Raw genomic sequence first — 15,939 nt, 5'->3', positions numbered from 1 at the left:
CTTGTGGGGATAATACTGTAGGCAACCCTCTAGCTTTGTGCACTAGAGGAGCCATGCTCATCCCCCTGCCACGGACCTTAAAGTCCAGTCAACCGAATCCCTTCAATCATAGCCTTTTATGAAAAGGACAATCCTTTCGTGGTGACAGTACCATCAATACCCATCTTTGCTTGAGTTCTAGAATCATTAGCTTCAGAACTTTACTTTCTTTGCACACAGGGTCTTCAGACTCCTGAGCACTCTAGGATTATAGGCTCCTGGAGGATAATTTTAAGTAATTTCTTTATGCAGAGAACTGTGAAGTGTTTTGTTTGTTTTATTTTTATTTATTTGTTTGCTTTTTTTTTTTTTTTTTTTTTGAGACAGGGTCTCACTCTATCCCTTGACTGGCCAGGAACTTGCTGTGTAGACCAGGTTGGCCTTGAACTCACAGAAATCTGCTTGCTTCTGTCTCCCAGGTGCTGGGATGAAAGGTGTGTGCTACCATGCCTGGTTTTGTGAAGTTTGGTCTTTCTTTTTTCTTTTTCTTTTTGTGTACTGGGGATTGAACATAGGCCCTCCCACGTTAGGCAAGCACATTCTACCACAGGGTTCTGTGCCAGCCAGACTCCTGTGTCACAGAGGAGATTGGTCAGACACCTCAGAGCCAGGGAGGATTTTCCTTGTGTTGAGGTGCAGCTTGCCTTCTAACGCTCCCATCTTTGGTGATATCTGTGGGGTGTTTTTGGTATACTGGGGACAGGATGCTAATGACATCAGTTGGCAGGGACCAGGGATGCATTTTGTCCAGGTCAGCCCCACCAAGCGAGATTTGGCCCTAGAACAGCCCTGAGGTAGAAGACCGCTGCCTTAACCAAGCATACGTTTTTATGAATTGCTGCTGTGTTAGCTTTTGCTTCTCTTCCACCCCTCTCCCTTCCTCATCAGTTGCCAGGGTTTTGCCCAGCTTCAAGGACTTCACAGCCTTTTGTGCTTGCCCCTGAACTCCCACTGAGTCCCGCTTTCTCTTGCTCCTCTGGCCTCTTGCTTCACTGAGTCTGTGGTTGGAGCTGGTTGTGGACATGTTTCCCTCCACAGCGAGTGTCCATGGTGTGCGTGCATTTGAGGAACATATGTGGAATTGAACAGCCTGTGCGTAGGGAGAGCAGCATGGAGTGGTATCAGGTGTTGTCGGGGTCCAGGGGCATGTGGCAAGCAGTCCCTCCTCAGTCGTCAAGTGTCTAGTTGCATTTGGGTTTTGGGAACACATGACCAAGATTGAAGAAAACTTCCTGTCTGCTCTATCTGCACTCCTGTGTTCACATGATACTTCAGGGAGCTGCGTGTGCAGCCTGCCCCCTTGTCCCTCTGCACAGCAAAACCCCTGGGACTTCTGCGTCTTCGCAGTGACTTCTTATGTGTAGATCCTCAAATATGTATTTGGTGATTGAATAAACAAAACTCATGGCTTTGAAGTTACAGCCTTTCCTTTTATAGAGCTCAGTGACCTCTAAACCAGTATCTGTGAAAAGAGGGAGGAGGGACATGCTCCCCTGTGTTTTCAGGGGACAGGGAGTGAAGATGCAGGGAGCCAGCACCTGGGATTAAGCTGGACTGGGGCTTCCAGTGTATGCCACTCAGCTGTGGCCTATGCCAGTTACCTGGTAGGAACGCTTTAAAGGAGAAAGAGTGCCTTGGCTGGCAGGTGCAGGGCTGTCCCTGTCTTCTGGACCTGTGGTGAACAGGGCGTCATCACAGGTGGGAGCATATGGAGGAAAGCTGCTTGCCTCATAGCAGCGAGGAGGTTCAGAGACAGCAAGAATGTGCTGGGACAAGCTATGACCTCTGAGGACTCTTCCACTGGGCTCCACCTTTGAGAATGACTACTACCATCTCCCTATAAAGACAGCAAATTGCCAGGCGGTGGTGGCGCACGCCTTTAATCCCAACACTTGGAGGCAGAGGCAGGCGGATCTCTGTGAGTTCGAGGCCTGGTCTACAAGAGCTAGATCCAGGATAGGCTCCAAAGTTACAGAGAAACACTGTCTCCCTGTCTCAAAACACCAAAAAACAAAACAAAAATAAAACAAAAAACCCCCATCAAATTATGACTCCACTGAAGAGACCTCATGATCCAGTCACTTCCCCACAGCTCCACCCCGAGCATTTCTGCACTGGAGCCAAGCCGTTGGCATCTGAGCCTAGTGGGGTGGGGCGTTAGGGTCCAAACCATAAGCAGAATCTGAGTGGGGGCTGCCAAGGTTGGGACTGGAATCAACCTTCTAGGCCATCAGTGACTGCTGAATCCAACTACACTTATCACCTTACTTTAGTTCCGAAAGTTTCCATTTTCTCTCAGAATCCCTATACACACGAGGACAGAGAGCCAGGCTCACAGCTTTGAGGAGACACCCTAACGTCTGCCTCACCAGGGGCTTCTCTGTTCTTTCTTTCCCATAGTTCTGTGGCTAGGGCACATTGGCTCAAGGGGAGGCGACAGTGTTTGGAGGGCACACAGGTCCGCGCTAGCCTGGCCTTTGAGGCCTGTGGAGCCTTGTCTCCTTCTCCTGGAGATGATGTGATGAAATAGCCCGTGTGAGATGACTGCCAGGGTGGAGTGGAAATGGAGTGCACATTAGCAAGGCTGCAGAACAGAGGCTTTATGATGAGTGTAACAACTTACGGGCTGCCAGCCTGGAATCTGGCCTTGGAGGATGTTAGACGAGTCTGGTTGTCTAGGAATGGAAAAGCTCACGGTGCCTCCACCAGCATAATTTCCATCTTTACTGGGCCAGCAATTCGCTCTCTGAATAAACACACAAACAAGTAAAAAGAGAAGCAGGCAGGGGTTGAGGGAGACAACCTAGTGCAGGCTTAGGGAGAGGCTGGGGAGATGGATAGTGAAGGAATTACATTCTGGGTTGAAAGAAGAGGTTTTTGGTCAACCTCTCTGCTTTCAGTTTCATCATTTCCTGAGAGTCCTAATTTAGCTTCTGGTGTGTCCTGCTCGATTATGGCCTAAAAAGGCAACAGCTTGGGTTTCTGAAGTTGGATGGGCACCCGCAGGAAGCTTCTGGGGAAGAGCGGCCCAACCCGACCCAGTCTCCAGTGGGCCAGAGTTTCTGAGTCCCTTAACTCCTCCAGTGCTGCCTGCCAGCCCCCGAGGAGGAGCCAGGGCAGGCAGTGTTGGCAGGGTCATGTTCTATTGTGTGCGTGCCTCCCATGTACACACGCACCCATGTACACACACACGCACACACGCACACACACTCCTGCCCTAACGGCAGCAGCGCTCTAAGAAGATGGTTAGACCGAACATCCTGGGGCCACAGACATGTTTCTACACTCCTCCACTGCAGAAATGTCATGCTGCAGTTCACTGCAAGGAGGCCTACGGGTAATAAGGGAACCTCCTTGAAGTGGTATTGAAAAACTGCTTTGGAGCTAGCCCAGTGCTCACGAGGCCCCGGGTTCAATTCAGTTCTTAGTATGGAAAACAACAAAAATGAGAAAGCCAAACCAAATCCAAACCACCCCTCCTCAACGATGTCACTCCAGCAAAACAACAGGCTTTGGAATACTATGTAGTCACTAGTGACCCACAAAGAAGTGCCTTGGGTTTGAGTCCCAGCCCTCTTAGCTCCAGCGAGCTAACTCTAAGATTTGTTCCATCACTTGAAGCTTTGGGATAAACACAGAACCCCATAGGGAAATGGATGCAGGCAGTAAGTTAGGTAAATGTGAATGTCTGTGAGAAGTGTTTCTGTGAGTCAAAATTAGGGAGGACCAACCAGTAAAATGAGAGAAAATGGCTTTAAAAATTTTTTGTGTGTATCAGTGTTTTGCCTTTGTGTGTGTGTGTGTGTGTGTGTGTTCGTTCCCACAGAGGTGAGAAGAGGGGATCAGATCCTCTGGATCTGGAGTTACACAGATGGTTGTGAACCACCACGTGCATTCTGGGAACTAAACCTGGATCCTCTGCAAGAGCAACAGGCATGCTTAACTGCTAGGCCATTTCTCCAGCTCTCAGAAAATGGATTTTTTCTTTTGGTTTTTTTGAGACAGGGTTTCTCTGTATGGCAGTCCTGGCTGTTCTGGAACTCGCTTTGTAGTCCAGGCTGGCCTCGAACTCACTGAGAATCCGCCTGCCTCTGCCTTCTGAGTCCTGGGATTAAAAGCATGTGCCACCACCCAGCGAAAATAGATATTTTTTATTAAAAAAATATTTGAAGACTGGGCATGTACACTGACCTCCCACCCCCACCCCCAGGTCACCCTGAACTGTGATATTGCAGCACAAGTCTAGGACTGCCGCCACAGAGGCAAAGGCAGATGTGGGTTAGAACCCCACTGCATGACTGAGCTGGGGATCCCGAACAGTGACTCACTGTCTCTGTGCCTGTTCTCTCTTCTTCAATTATAGATAATAAAAGCTGCTTCCAGGGAGCCTAGCAGTGAGGCGGTATGCTTGATATTGGTGGTAGACACTTAACAACTGTCCCACCTCCTGGGATAGGGATCTTGTGCTGGGCAGTGGTACATACTCTCAGGTGTACGCTCAGGCATCTCCACTGGATGTGTAACCCAGGCTGGCCTCTGCCTCATGCTCCTCCTGCCTTAGCTTGCCTTCAAGTGCGGAGACTGTGAACATCTAGTGAAACTGCCACCCACTTAGGATTTTGGAGAAGCGCAATGATGGAGATATCACACCCTTTCTGAGTTTGAGTTCAAAGTTGGGAGGCAGCAGCTGACTAAAGCCTGGGTTCTGTGTTCATGGTGGCTGTTAGTCTTGGTCGGGCTACCTTTGACTGGGTAGAGGACAACTGGGGATTACTGTGGCAGACAGGTTTGTCCAGTGGCCTGGTCTCAATTGGCAATGCCTGTACCAAGTGCTGGCACTCTGGTGCTCACTCCACAGAAAAGATGAAGACTGAAGGCACGTTGCAGCTGCCCAATTCTGTTCTGCTTGCTATCAGCTGACACTGGGCCCTGGCCCCTCTTCAGTAGTCCTTGCAAGGTAGCTGACGCCTTGTGCAGGGGCTACGGGGGTGCAAGGACTGCAGAGTTTCCTGGTGCTGGGTGTAGATAAGGAAAGCCACCAGCCGATGGAGCTGCAGAGGCTGCCAGGACTCCTTCCTTGAACTTGCTTCCTTCTTGGGAGGGAGTTTGGGAGTACCAGGTTTCCAGGAAACCAGCCCCTGGTGGAGTGAGCAGGGAACCCCTAAGCCTAGGTCTGGAAACTATTTAACAAGCCAGAGATGGAGGCCTGGGCAGCCAAAGCCTCCAGCCTCTTTCACATCAAAATATCTGTTGGAATCAGGGAACTTGAAAGCTGAGCAACTCTGGGTTTAGATCTGGGAACTCGGTGGCTTTCCAGAGTTGGCTGGCCAGATTTGATCTCACAGAGCAGTGCTTTCTTGTGTCCCTTACTTGTGTTCCAATTTCTGGTTGCTTCCTCTGAGGCTTTGGGCCCAGTGCCATACACCAGTTTTCAGATCCTGGTTTTGGTTCAGTCAAAGCAACAGCCCCCAGGGATCCAGCCTCTCTGTAGGCTTCAGTCACCACTTTGCTAAACACAGAAGGCCAGAGACCAGGACCTGGAGTCCTTGGAGCCTCTCTGCACAAGCCCCTGACTCTCAGAGAACTGTGCTTACAGATGGGTATTATAACATATGCCCAAGCCATTTGTGGTTCTGTGAGGACTATCTTTATTCTGCAAATAAGTTTTGAAAATAACAAGTCACACGAGTGCTTGTGTCCTCCTGACCCACCAGGCATGCCTGTTCCCTTTTACTTCATGGTATAGCCCAGGGCCAGCTTCTGTTCTCACTGATGTCACTGTGCAGGTGTAGTGAGTTGCCATCTTGGCTAACTAGATACCCGTGTTCTTGGAAGTGTTCAATGCCTTAGCAGTGGACTGTGGCTGAGTCTGTCTTTGTGGAGATGCTTAACTCATCCCTTCCCATGGTAGTGTTGTCTGTGGAATTGCGTGTGTGCTGATCATAGAGTAATGCCCTTACTCACTACTTCCTAGCCAAATCTTGCTGTCTCTCAGATGTGTAGAGTGAGAAAATTCAGGCAATTGCTCAATCTGATGATGTAGAGCTTCCCTGCATGAGCGTTTGCAGGGAGAAGTCTTCTGTGGCTGATGTTCTGTCGTTGTGCCTTTTCTTAGGTCCTGGCTGTAAGTCACCATGGCCCAGCAGGCTGCAGACAAGTACCTCTATGTGGATAAAAACTTCATCAATAACCCGCTGGCCCAGGCCGACTGGGCTGCCAAGAAGTTGGTATGGGTGCCTTCTGACAAGAATGGCTTTGAGCCAGCCAGCCTCAAGGAGGAGGTGGGCGAGGAGGCCATCGTGGAGCTCGTGGAGAATGGGAAGAAGGTGAAGGTGAACAAGGATGACATCCAGAAGATGAACCCACCCAAGTTCTCCAAGGTGGAGGACATGGCAGAGCTCACGTGCCTCAATGAAGCTTCGGTGCTGCACAACCTCAAGGAGCGTTACTACTCAGGGCTCATCTACGTAAGTGGCTCTGAGATGGGTGGGATCTCCTCATCCCCAGGTGCCAGGGCTCCAGCTAGCTGGGTGAGAAGAGGGCTTTAAGAAGCTCCAGGTGAGATGCTCACAGCTGTCACATCTGTACATCCTGTGACAACACCCTTTCTGTTCCCTGTCTACTCTGTTCTTGGCCACATGTAGGAAGAACATGCTCCCACCTGTTAGCCTCTGACTTCAGATCTCTGTGAAGACATGTGGGTTCAGGCCAGCATAGTAAATTCCTTCTAAGGGGAGTGCTGCTGTCTCCTGGCTCCCTTGTTCTTCCCAGTCAACCCCTATAGCCACTAGTTTGGTTCAGTCCCATTTTGGTACTTGAGGCATTTTTTCCTTGTAGAATCCTGTTGGTAAAGCATCTTTCCTTGGGGTCACACATAGAACAGAGCTGAGCTGCCGAGAGTGGAATGGTGACATAGCAACATTTTGTTAGTGCTGGGTCCACGCCAGGTCCTACAAAAGAGTGGCCTTAGAGTCCTAAGAGCGATGTGAGCAAAGGTCCTAAGTACACCAAAGACCAGAGTCTCTTTCTTCTATTGGGGCTACCTTTTTAGATGGAGGGCTTTATCACCATGTGGGCGGTGTTGAGAGAAGAACATTTTCCCAGCATTCTTTATGGATTGCTTTAGTTCATCTTCCTTATGGAAGGGTGGGAAGAGTTGAAACCTGAAGGTGGACTGGGATTTAGATGGGATTTTACGCGCAGTAAGGTGCTGGCAAGGGCTAAGAGCAAAATCTGCTTCTTTTTTCTTTTTTTCTTTTAAACTTACTTATGTGTGTGGGTATTTTGCCTGCATGCCATAGAGGCCAGAAGAGGGCATTGGAAATCGTTGGAGAACTGCAGTTATAGATGGTTGTGAGTTGCCATGTGGGTGCTGGGAATCAAACTTAAGGTCATCTGGAAGAGCATTCAGTTCTGCTAACCACTGAATCTTATCTCTGATCCTGGAACTTGAGGTTTTTGGTGAGAATATGTATAATACAAATTCAAATCTTGCCCCTCAGAAGCATCAAACATGAAATTCAAATTTGGAGGCTGCAGAAAAATGAAGGAAAAATGTCTGTCCATCCAGATAACATGGGAGCCACATTCCCCTTGCCTGGGAGTAGGGTGCTCTTAGCAGGATTTGCTTCTGATGTCTCGTTCACTCTGCTGTGCTGGCCTGCCTTTACTGACTATGTCACATGGTGCTGCAGAGCCTCGCATCTTCTGTAAGTTGCAGGTAGCTCTCGGCTTGCACCAGGTCTGGACTCTGGCTGCCACTGTTTAAGTCAAAGTCCTGTACTTAGCCTCTTACTGGTGTCTCCACTTAAGTGAGCCTGTGAGAAACAGGCTAGCCACTTGCTGTTACCTCTAGCTGCAAGTGGTCTTTCCTTCCCATGCATGCAATATTAGCTGTCAAAGTACATTCACTGTTTAGTCACTACACCCTTGTGAGTTACATGCAGGGCTTCATTCTGTACGTAGATGTGGGTGTAGAAGCCAAGCTTTTCCCCAGAGCTCTGATGATGGCAGGCATTAGCTCTTGGTTTCTTTGCTGTCTTGCCACAGACCATCCGCCAGGTAGCATCACTAAAGACTGCTAGTGAGATTCCAGCAGATGCAGAACTGTGGGGGCAATTAAAGCCTTTGGTAACTGCCTGGCAGGGCTGCAGCCACCCTCACAGCCTATATATGTGCAGCAGGGTTCCACACTGAGACTCTAGGCACCTTCATGCTGCATTTGCCCAGCTTTGTGGGCGGCACAGCCAATTCTGCACCACAGCTGCTCTGTCTTTTGCTTTGAGGGAAGCGAGGCTCTGGGACAGGGGGCGATGGGGCACAAAGAGCCTCTGTGGCCTGTGAATGGAGCAGCTCCCTGGTGTGGCTGCGTGGGAGTAGAGCCACTTGCTCAAGTGTCTGTGCCTCCATGAGCCTTTAATGTGCTCCTTCCTCCCACCTGAGCTGGGTGCCCCCTTCTCAGGGCTCAGCTGGCTAGTGTCCTTGGGGGGGGTTAGCTCAGAGCCCTTTAGAGCCTCTGCAGTGTCATCTGCCCATCCAGCTGTCCCAAAGAATGGTCCTAATGACCCTCTGTCCCCTTCTGTTTCTGCCAGCTGTTTCAAACATCTGGCTTTGTGGCACACCCTGTATGTGGGACCACGTGTCCTTGGCTTTTATCAGGCTGGATTTCCTAGAGTATAGGGTTTTTTTTTTTTTTTCTTTTTCTCTAAGGCTGAAAACAAAGTTCAATTGTTTGGAGATCCTGGGATGACCTTACTATTTTCTGTCCTTCAATCTTGTCCCCACCTAATGCCATCTGACAACTATACAGAGGATGCCACAAGATGACCTTGCTCCCTTCTTCCTTTTGCAGCACCCAAGCCAGAACTACATTTGGGTTTCTTTGCTTTGACCTTCCTGGTTCCTTGAAAATAGAGTAGTTGGAAGGAGAACATGTGGCAGAAGTACCCCCTCCTCCCTCCTACTCCATAACTCTCTGGGAAGAAGGAAGTCTCCTTAGCATCCAGGTCAGCTGCTCTCCCTAGTGCAGAGCAGTGCACTTGGTTAGGGTACACCCCCTTGGGAGAGCAGCTGACCAGTGTCTGGGTGGTGGGGTCTTTGAGCTTTGTCCTCAACCTAGCTTCTGTTTGAAGTTCCAAGAAGAACCTTTGGTCAGTGCTGGGGAAGAGCCCTGTCTTCATGCCTGGCTTCTGCGTGAACCCCTGCGTTGAGCCTTGCTGTAGTAGAGAGAGCACAGGTGGAAGGGGCAGGATGCATACCATGATCCGCTCCCCAGATGGGCTGCTCCTGGAGCAGGGATAGGATTGTACAGGAAGATGAGGGGGGCATGGCTGAAGAAAACAGGATATTTGGAGAATTGGCCCTCCAGACCAAAGAGGTGTTAGCCTGTTTTCTTGAGGCCTGAGTTCATGCCTTGTGACCATTGATTGTCTCTTAGCAGACGGGCAGTTTTGGTGTGGAGCCTGGGATGCCGAGCCTTGCTCCCCAGCCTACCTTCCTTCCAACTTGCGATTGTTTTCCCAAAAAGATAGCACTGAGATTGCTGTTGCTGTCTGAAGACAGCCATGTCCCCAAACCGAGCATCCCTGGGTGCCCTTGGCAAGGACAGTTCTCATGTACTGGTTAGGAGTACACCATCTGTGCATTTGGAAGGATCAGGGAATTTATTAGAGTTGGTCACAGGCATTGTGGGCATTTCCTCCAGAAACATGGAGGAAAGAGCTGTGTAAGCTCACTGTAGGAAGCAGCTCTCCTGAGCAACACTGTGTTCCTACTCCTTGCCATGCAGTAAGGTGCCAACCTCCACCCATGCTCTTCTGCATATTGGGAAGTGGAGGAAGAAGGGTACGGACCCCACCACCGCACCCCAGTCAGGATTTGAACTCAAGGTATCTGACTCCAGGGCTTTGCTTTTAAAGGTCAAAGCAGACCTGGAACATTGGGTATACCATGTTGTAAATGTCTGGCATTAAGGGTATTGACACTTCTGAGTTTCTGCCCCTGGAGAAGGCTTTCCGAGGTCATCAAAGTGGCTTTATGTTTTTGAAAGATTTGCAGAGGAATGCAGGGCATGAGCTAACTTTTAGCCCCCGAGGCTCTGTGGTGAGCTTTCCCAGTGTTTGCAGGGTGGAGTGCCCGTGTTGTCAGTGAAGAATCACGTGCACTCAGTTTTTTGAGGTATAGCTGAATCCTTTATCTTTGTACATCTCTCACAATGACAGACACATCTCATTCTCCTAGGATCTGAGGTTTGTTGTTGTTTTTTTTTATTTTTTATTTTTTGGTGACAGTGTTTCACCGTGTAGCCCTTCCTGTCCTGGAACTAACTCTGTAGAACCAGGCTGGTCTCAACTCAAATATCTGCCTGCCTCTGCCTCTTGAGTGCTGTGATTAAAGGTGTGTCCCACCATGCCTAACTGGAACCTGAGTTTTGTAACTGGACTTCTGTGTGTTTTGATATGGACCTTGTCTGATGCACACTAGTCAGCATATAAAGCCACCTGTGAGAGAGTGCTATGACACCTGCAGCATCAGCAGGAGCAGGTTCACCAGAGAGCACTTTTGCCCTAGGTTGAATCGTGGCCTGGGGCACAGTGGACACTCAGCCACACAAAGATTGGGTGCTGTTGAGACTCAGACTTGCTAAACCATGGCTTCCTGTTGCTTTCTCAGACCTATTCAGGCCTGTTCTGTGTGGTCATCAACCCTTATAAGAACCTGCCCATCTACTCAGAGGAGATCGTGGACATGTACAAGGGCAAGAAGAGGCACGAGATGCCGCCCCACATCTACGCCATCACAGATACTGCCTATAGGAGCATGATGCAGGGTGAGTACTTGGGGCACTGAGGCCCTCGCCTGGCCTTTCTAGGGATTCCGTTGCTCTAGTGGCTGGTGAGGTGTGTCTTCATATAAGAGCCAGGGCCCATGGCTATGTAAACAATATGTTTATATGTTAATAGACCATTCTAGAAACTTTAAAGACTACACTTCCTGATTGTTCTCTCATGTACTCATCCTTCAGAGAGTTTCCCTCATCAGTTTTCGGATCCGTTCCTCATTTTCTCCGCGTTTTCCCTTTGTGCTCCTTACACACAGCTGGTAACACGCCGGAGTGCGGTCCCCTTAGAGAACCCATGTGAAGCTTCAGCTGGTGGCTGCACCCCTGCACTTGCCTGTGTTCTCTGTCCTGTCACAGTAAAGTGCTTTGGGAGGATGTTTGTTCACTCATCCCTTCTCCTGGACACACCCATTACCTCCCTACTTCTTCCCCTCTTCCTGGTGTGTGGCAGTCTCCCACTTTCCACCCTTCCTTCAGGTCTGCTCCCTTAGACTCCTTCTCCCCTTCTGCTTGGCTGTCTCCATGGATCTCTTGCTTTTGCCTGTGGGCACTCCTTTTTGGCTCATCCTCAGCCCTGGGCCTTCCATTCAGCCCCTGGAGTGGTTTCTGCCATCGGTGCCTGGCTATGCACTGGTGCTGTCCCTGATTGCTGCCAGCCAGGCCGACCTCACTGCTACTAGATGCTGGAACCTAGTCTTACCACGCACTTTCTTGCTCTCACCCCTTTCCCCAGCTCAGCCAACACTTTTTTTTTGTTGTTGTTGTTTTTTTTTTTTTTTTTTTTTTTTTTTTTTTTTTTTTTTTTTGAGACAGGGTTTCTCTATGGTTTTGGAGCTCTTGTAGACCAGGCTGGTCTCGAACTCACAGAGATCCGTCTGCCTCTGCCTCCCAAGTGCTGGGATTAAAGGCGTGCGCCACCACCGCCCGGCTTCAGCCAACACTTTTATTTTCGTTTTTGTTCTTTGGGTTCTGAGACAGTGCCTCACTATGTAGCCCAGGATGGTCCTGCACTCAGAATCCCCCTGTCTTGCGCTTCCCCATGCCTGACTTCAGCATACTCTGTAGGTGTTCTTTCTGTTGCTGTTTCTGATCTTCCTACCCTCACTGCTCTGGCCTTAGGTCTGGCTTTGCAGCTCCTTGTCTGTACTGTTGTCCTCTTAACCTCCATTCTGTCAGAGCCTCTGCCTGTCAGCTGACCACTTTTCAAGACTGCAGATCTAAGGGTGGACCCAGAACCGTCGGGCCGCCCTCCCTCCACTCAGGGAGCTCCATGCATTTCTCCAGCAGGCCTTTCTGCTTCAGGGCCCCACACTTGCTCCACCTGCACACAGTGCTTGGTGAGTGACTGCTACTTTTGGGAGCCTTCTGCTCCCCCAGGCTTTGCACCAGAGCCTGGCAATGCTTAGCTGGAGTCAGGCATTTTAAACTTTTATTTTCTCTGCTCAGAATGGCCTAGGCCCATGCTGCCCTCATATTCTTAGAATGTTGCCAAGTCCCTGGCATATGCAATCCTGCTCAGGTCCAGCTCCCAAACAGTGTGGCCGTCTTGTTTTGATAGTGGTTTCTTTCGCATCCTTTGTTCTTTAAGCACCACAGTCCATCTGGGCAGTGGTGGTGATGCCCCTCATACTAGCTTTGCCCCGATTTAGTAGTTTAAAATGGCACCATGCACAGGGTATTTCTCGGCCAGGTTATTAATTAGGCAGGATGTGCAATTTGGCCTAGCCTTATGTTCACATCTATCAGGGTTCCTTGTGGAAGCCAGCCCTTTGGTTTGAAAGTAGGATGTCTGTTTGAAAGTGCTAACGAGAGCAGTCTGGTGGGAGAACATTCTGTGAGATTCCAGAGGAGTCTGAGTCTCTGTCTCTGGGGGTTATGAGTCACTTTCCCTTGGCTCTGCAGTGACGCAGTGCGAGGAGTGCACTTGGGGTCTTCCTGAGCAGGGCATGTTCTCATCTCCCCCAGGATCTCAGCTGCTCCTGCTGGGCCGTCGTGGGAGAGCCATGGAGAGTAACTCCAGCAGCCGGTCGTTGGAGCTGGACTCTCAGACTCTCGGCAGATAACCTGTAGGGCTCTTTTCCAAGAGAGTTAACCGGTTTTCATTTATTCATAAGAAACAAGTTTGGGGAAGGTTTTCTGAAAGTCACACAGACTGGAAATGGTTAAGTGAAAGAGATAGATAATGTATCTTGTCCGTGGCAGAGCAGCCTCAGTAGGGAGAAGGAGGTGGCTTGGACCATGACAGCAAGATCAGTTAGAGGGAATGATTGTCAGTGTGGGGACCTACCAGCCCTGTGCTGCTTCAGGAATGGTCTGTGCAATTGCTAGGACCAATGTTTTCCCACCCTCAGCCTGAGAGGCCCCCACTTGACTTCTTGCTTTGGGGTTGCTGGAACTCGTTAGCCCCTAAGAGGACCTACTAAGCCCATTCTGAGCTGTTGTACACAGTGGGCCCACAAAGCCTTTAGCAGTAGATGTCTTGTTCTTGGGGGTGTGAAGGACGGTAGTCACACAAGCTTGCCTGTGACACTACGGGTCACTAGTAGAGAGTGTTTCTGAAAGGGACCCTGTCTTCTTACCCTAAGCCAGGTTTTGTAGGTGGAGCCTTGATCTTCAGGCTGTTGGAGCTTGTTACTCTCTGTTTTGGGGTGAAGCCTTGGGCTTGCTGACCACCCAGTGGGGAAGGGGGCAGGTTTGCTTTGTCCCTTCCTCATGTCTTAAAAGGTATGGCCAGATGGTTCCTCTTCTGCCTCCCCTCCCCCAAGAACTACACAAAAATTTCCTTCCTGAGTTGGTTGTGGCTTATGACATACTAGCGTTTATTCTGCCAAATAGGGTAGTTGGTGGCTTTGTCTGGGAACTTTTATGAGACAAGCTTTTTGATTCCTCCCAGGGCCCATCCTTGTCTTCAAATTCTTCTGTGCTGGGTTTGTCCTTATCGTCTTGGTTACTCTCTGTGGCTCTTTCATTTTTATCCTGGTTTGGATGGTAGCTTATAAGCTACTTTACCTGTTTGCCAGACTAAGCCAGGCTTTCTCAAATATGACATTTGGGATACTGTAGGATGCATAGTAGTATCCTGGCCTCTTTTCATTCTCTCTATTTGTGACAAAAAATATCTCCAGCCACTTCCATTAGATGTTCCCTGATGGACAAAATTGTCCCCAGTTGAAAACCCCTAGACTAAACTTTACAGATCTGTTTTATTCTGATTGTTAGTTCTGGTACAGCAGTTGTCTGGACCCTGAAGTGTTATGGTTTGAAACACAATCTCAAAAGAATTCTGGGATAGATTAGTATTGTCTGCCATGTGCACAGGATAGGGCACTGGAGTGTATGGTCTCCAGCTTAGGCCCCCCAAATAGGTGATAGAAAACGCCAAGATATCAAAAGGGTTATCCTGTTCCTGGAGGCCCTGGCGGTCCAGATGGATAGAAAAGACATGTTTGCTGACAGATCCGGGGCTATAGATGCATTAAAGGCAAGCTGTTGCTGCCGATACCTGGTGCCGGCGCAGTGTCAATAGGTATCAGGTGTCTTGGAGTTCATGGAAGTTGTGGCTGCTGAGGCTGGTGTGGCAGGGAACAGCACTGTGGAGGTAGAGACCATGGGAAAGCTGGCCGGCCTATGATAATAAGTGGTTGTGGTGCAGCCCAGACGTGCCTGCACAGTTTTGCTTGTTGTCTTAATCTCCAGCCTTGGGTTTAATTAAGGTTGTGTTTGCGTGGTCGTCTTACCACTCTAACTCTGGCTCTCCGTGTATTTTTTTTTTTTTTTTTTTTTTGCCTTCTTGGCTATTAGGCGGCATTTCATCCTTAGGAGAACTTGAACCTGTGTTGCTGCCCCCAGCTTGGGTGCAGATGCATCCCAGGGCAGGTACAGGGGCTTCATGTGGAAATCAGGCAGCAGATCCCTGGGGCTTGGGGAGGGGTGCTTTCAGCCTTCTCTGGGGCCCTTGTTGGTAAGAGTGAGTTCATCTGGTTAGTGAGAGACTTCGGCCTGAGCTCAGTTATCTCCCAGTGTAGGTAGAAAAGAAGCTACGCTTACTAGCTCCACGCCAGGTCTGGCTCACTCTCGGAAACCAGCAGAGTTGGCTTGCACTGTGCTACCCTCCTCTCCATCCCTCCTTGGCTTCTCTGTGGAAGCTGCCCTGCAAGTGGTGGTCACTGAACATTGCTCCACTGCCCAGTGGATGTGCACATTCTCCTGGTGGTTGACTGACCTTGCTGGGTCAACAGTGACAGTGAGGTTTGTGTGTCTCCTTCCCATCCTAGCATGGTTCCCCTGGCTCACATGTAAGGGGATGGGCTCAGATGCGTTAGCTGATGTGTCATTCATGGGCCTCTGAACCGGAGGCTGTGGCTACTGTGGCCCCTCTTCTCTTCTGACTAGTCCTTGGAGGAAATCTTCCCAGCCTGACAGTTAGGTGGGGGTGAGAGAGAGGCCTGCCTTCATTCACCTCTCTTCCATCTGCCCAACTGGTTCCAGGGTTTGCTGAACGAAAAGTCCTCAGCTCCTCAGGGGCCGGGAGAGTATTTTAGGTCTTGAGTGGCAGCTCTGGAGCTGGAGCAGTGGGAAGCCACAGATGCGCAGACTCCACTTAAGCAGGAATGTGATAACCAGGAGGCCTGATCCTGGCCAGACTGCTCACATAAAGGTCTCAACTGTCTGCTGGGAGGTGTGGAGCCAGCTTTGTACCTCATCGTGTGCCTCAGGAGGCAGTGTGGCTTCCCTGAGGAGGGCCATGCCCTGTGCCTGCATGACATCGTCCTTGCCCAGGGCCAGCCTCGTGCCTCCTGTGTGTTGTACACTGTAGACTATCTACTCACGCAGACACAGGTCCTGCTTAGAGGATTGCTGATTGGCACCTAGAGGTACCAGATGCCCTAGCTCCTCAATATCAGGGAGGGTCCCACACAGAGGTAGTGTGTTCTGGAACTTTGGGGTAGGCATGGGGTTAGAAAACCAGTTAGCACTTTGTAGGCTACAGCCAAGCATTTGCTGGCCCCTCAGCCTTAGGTATAGTGAGAAGCCTTGTAAACAGGGCTTGAGAGCTATCT

At 50.0% G+C, this 15,939-nt stretch overlaps 1 protein-coding gene across 2 annotated transcripts in view; it reads left to right on the top strand.

Moving 5' to 3' along the window:
- Myh9 (myosin heavy chain 9) overlaps positions 1–15,939 on the top strand; it is an 83,683-nt gene that overhangs the window by 23,399 nt on the left and 44,345 nt on the right. For both annotated transcript variants that reach the window (XM_041672637.1, XM_041672638.1), the window contains exons 2-3: positions 6,155–6,506; positions 10,711–10,867. In XM_041672637.1, the coding sequence (XP_041528571.1) occupies positions 6,174–6,506; positions 10,711–10,867 (490 nt within the window). In that variant the 5' untranslated portion in view covers positions 6,155–6,173. The remainder of the gene's footprint in view (positions 1–6,154; positions 6,507–10,710; positions 10,868–15,939) is intronic.

This window comes from Microtus oregoni, unplaced genomic scaffold (assembly GCF_018167655.1).
Source record: "Microtus oregoni isolate MIOR12 unplaced genomic scaffold, Mior012 000022F_ref0000154, whole genome shotgun sequence".
In the NCBI taxonomy this organism is placed as follows: Eukaryota; Metazoa; Chordata; class Mammalia; order Rodentia; family Cricetidae; genus Microtus; species Microtus oregoni.
This window is presented reverse-complemented; position numbering and strand designations above follow the sequence as displayed.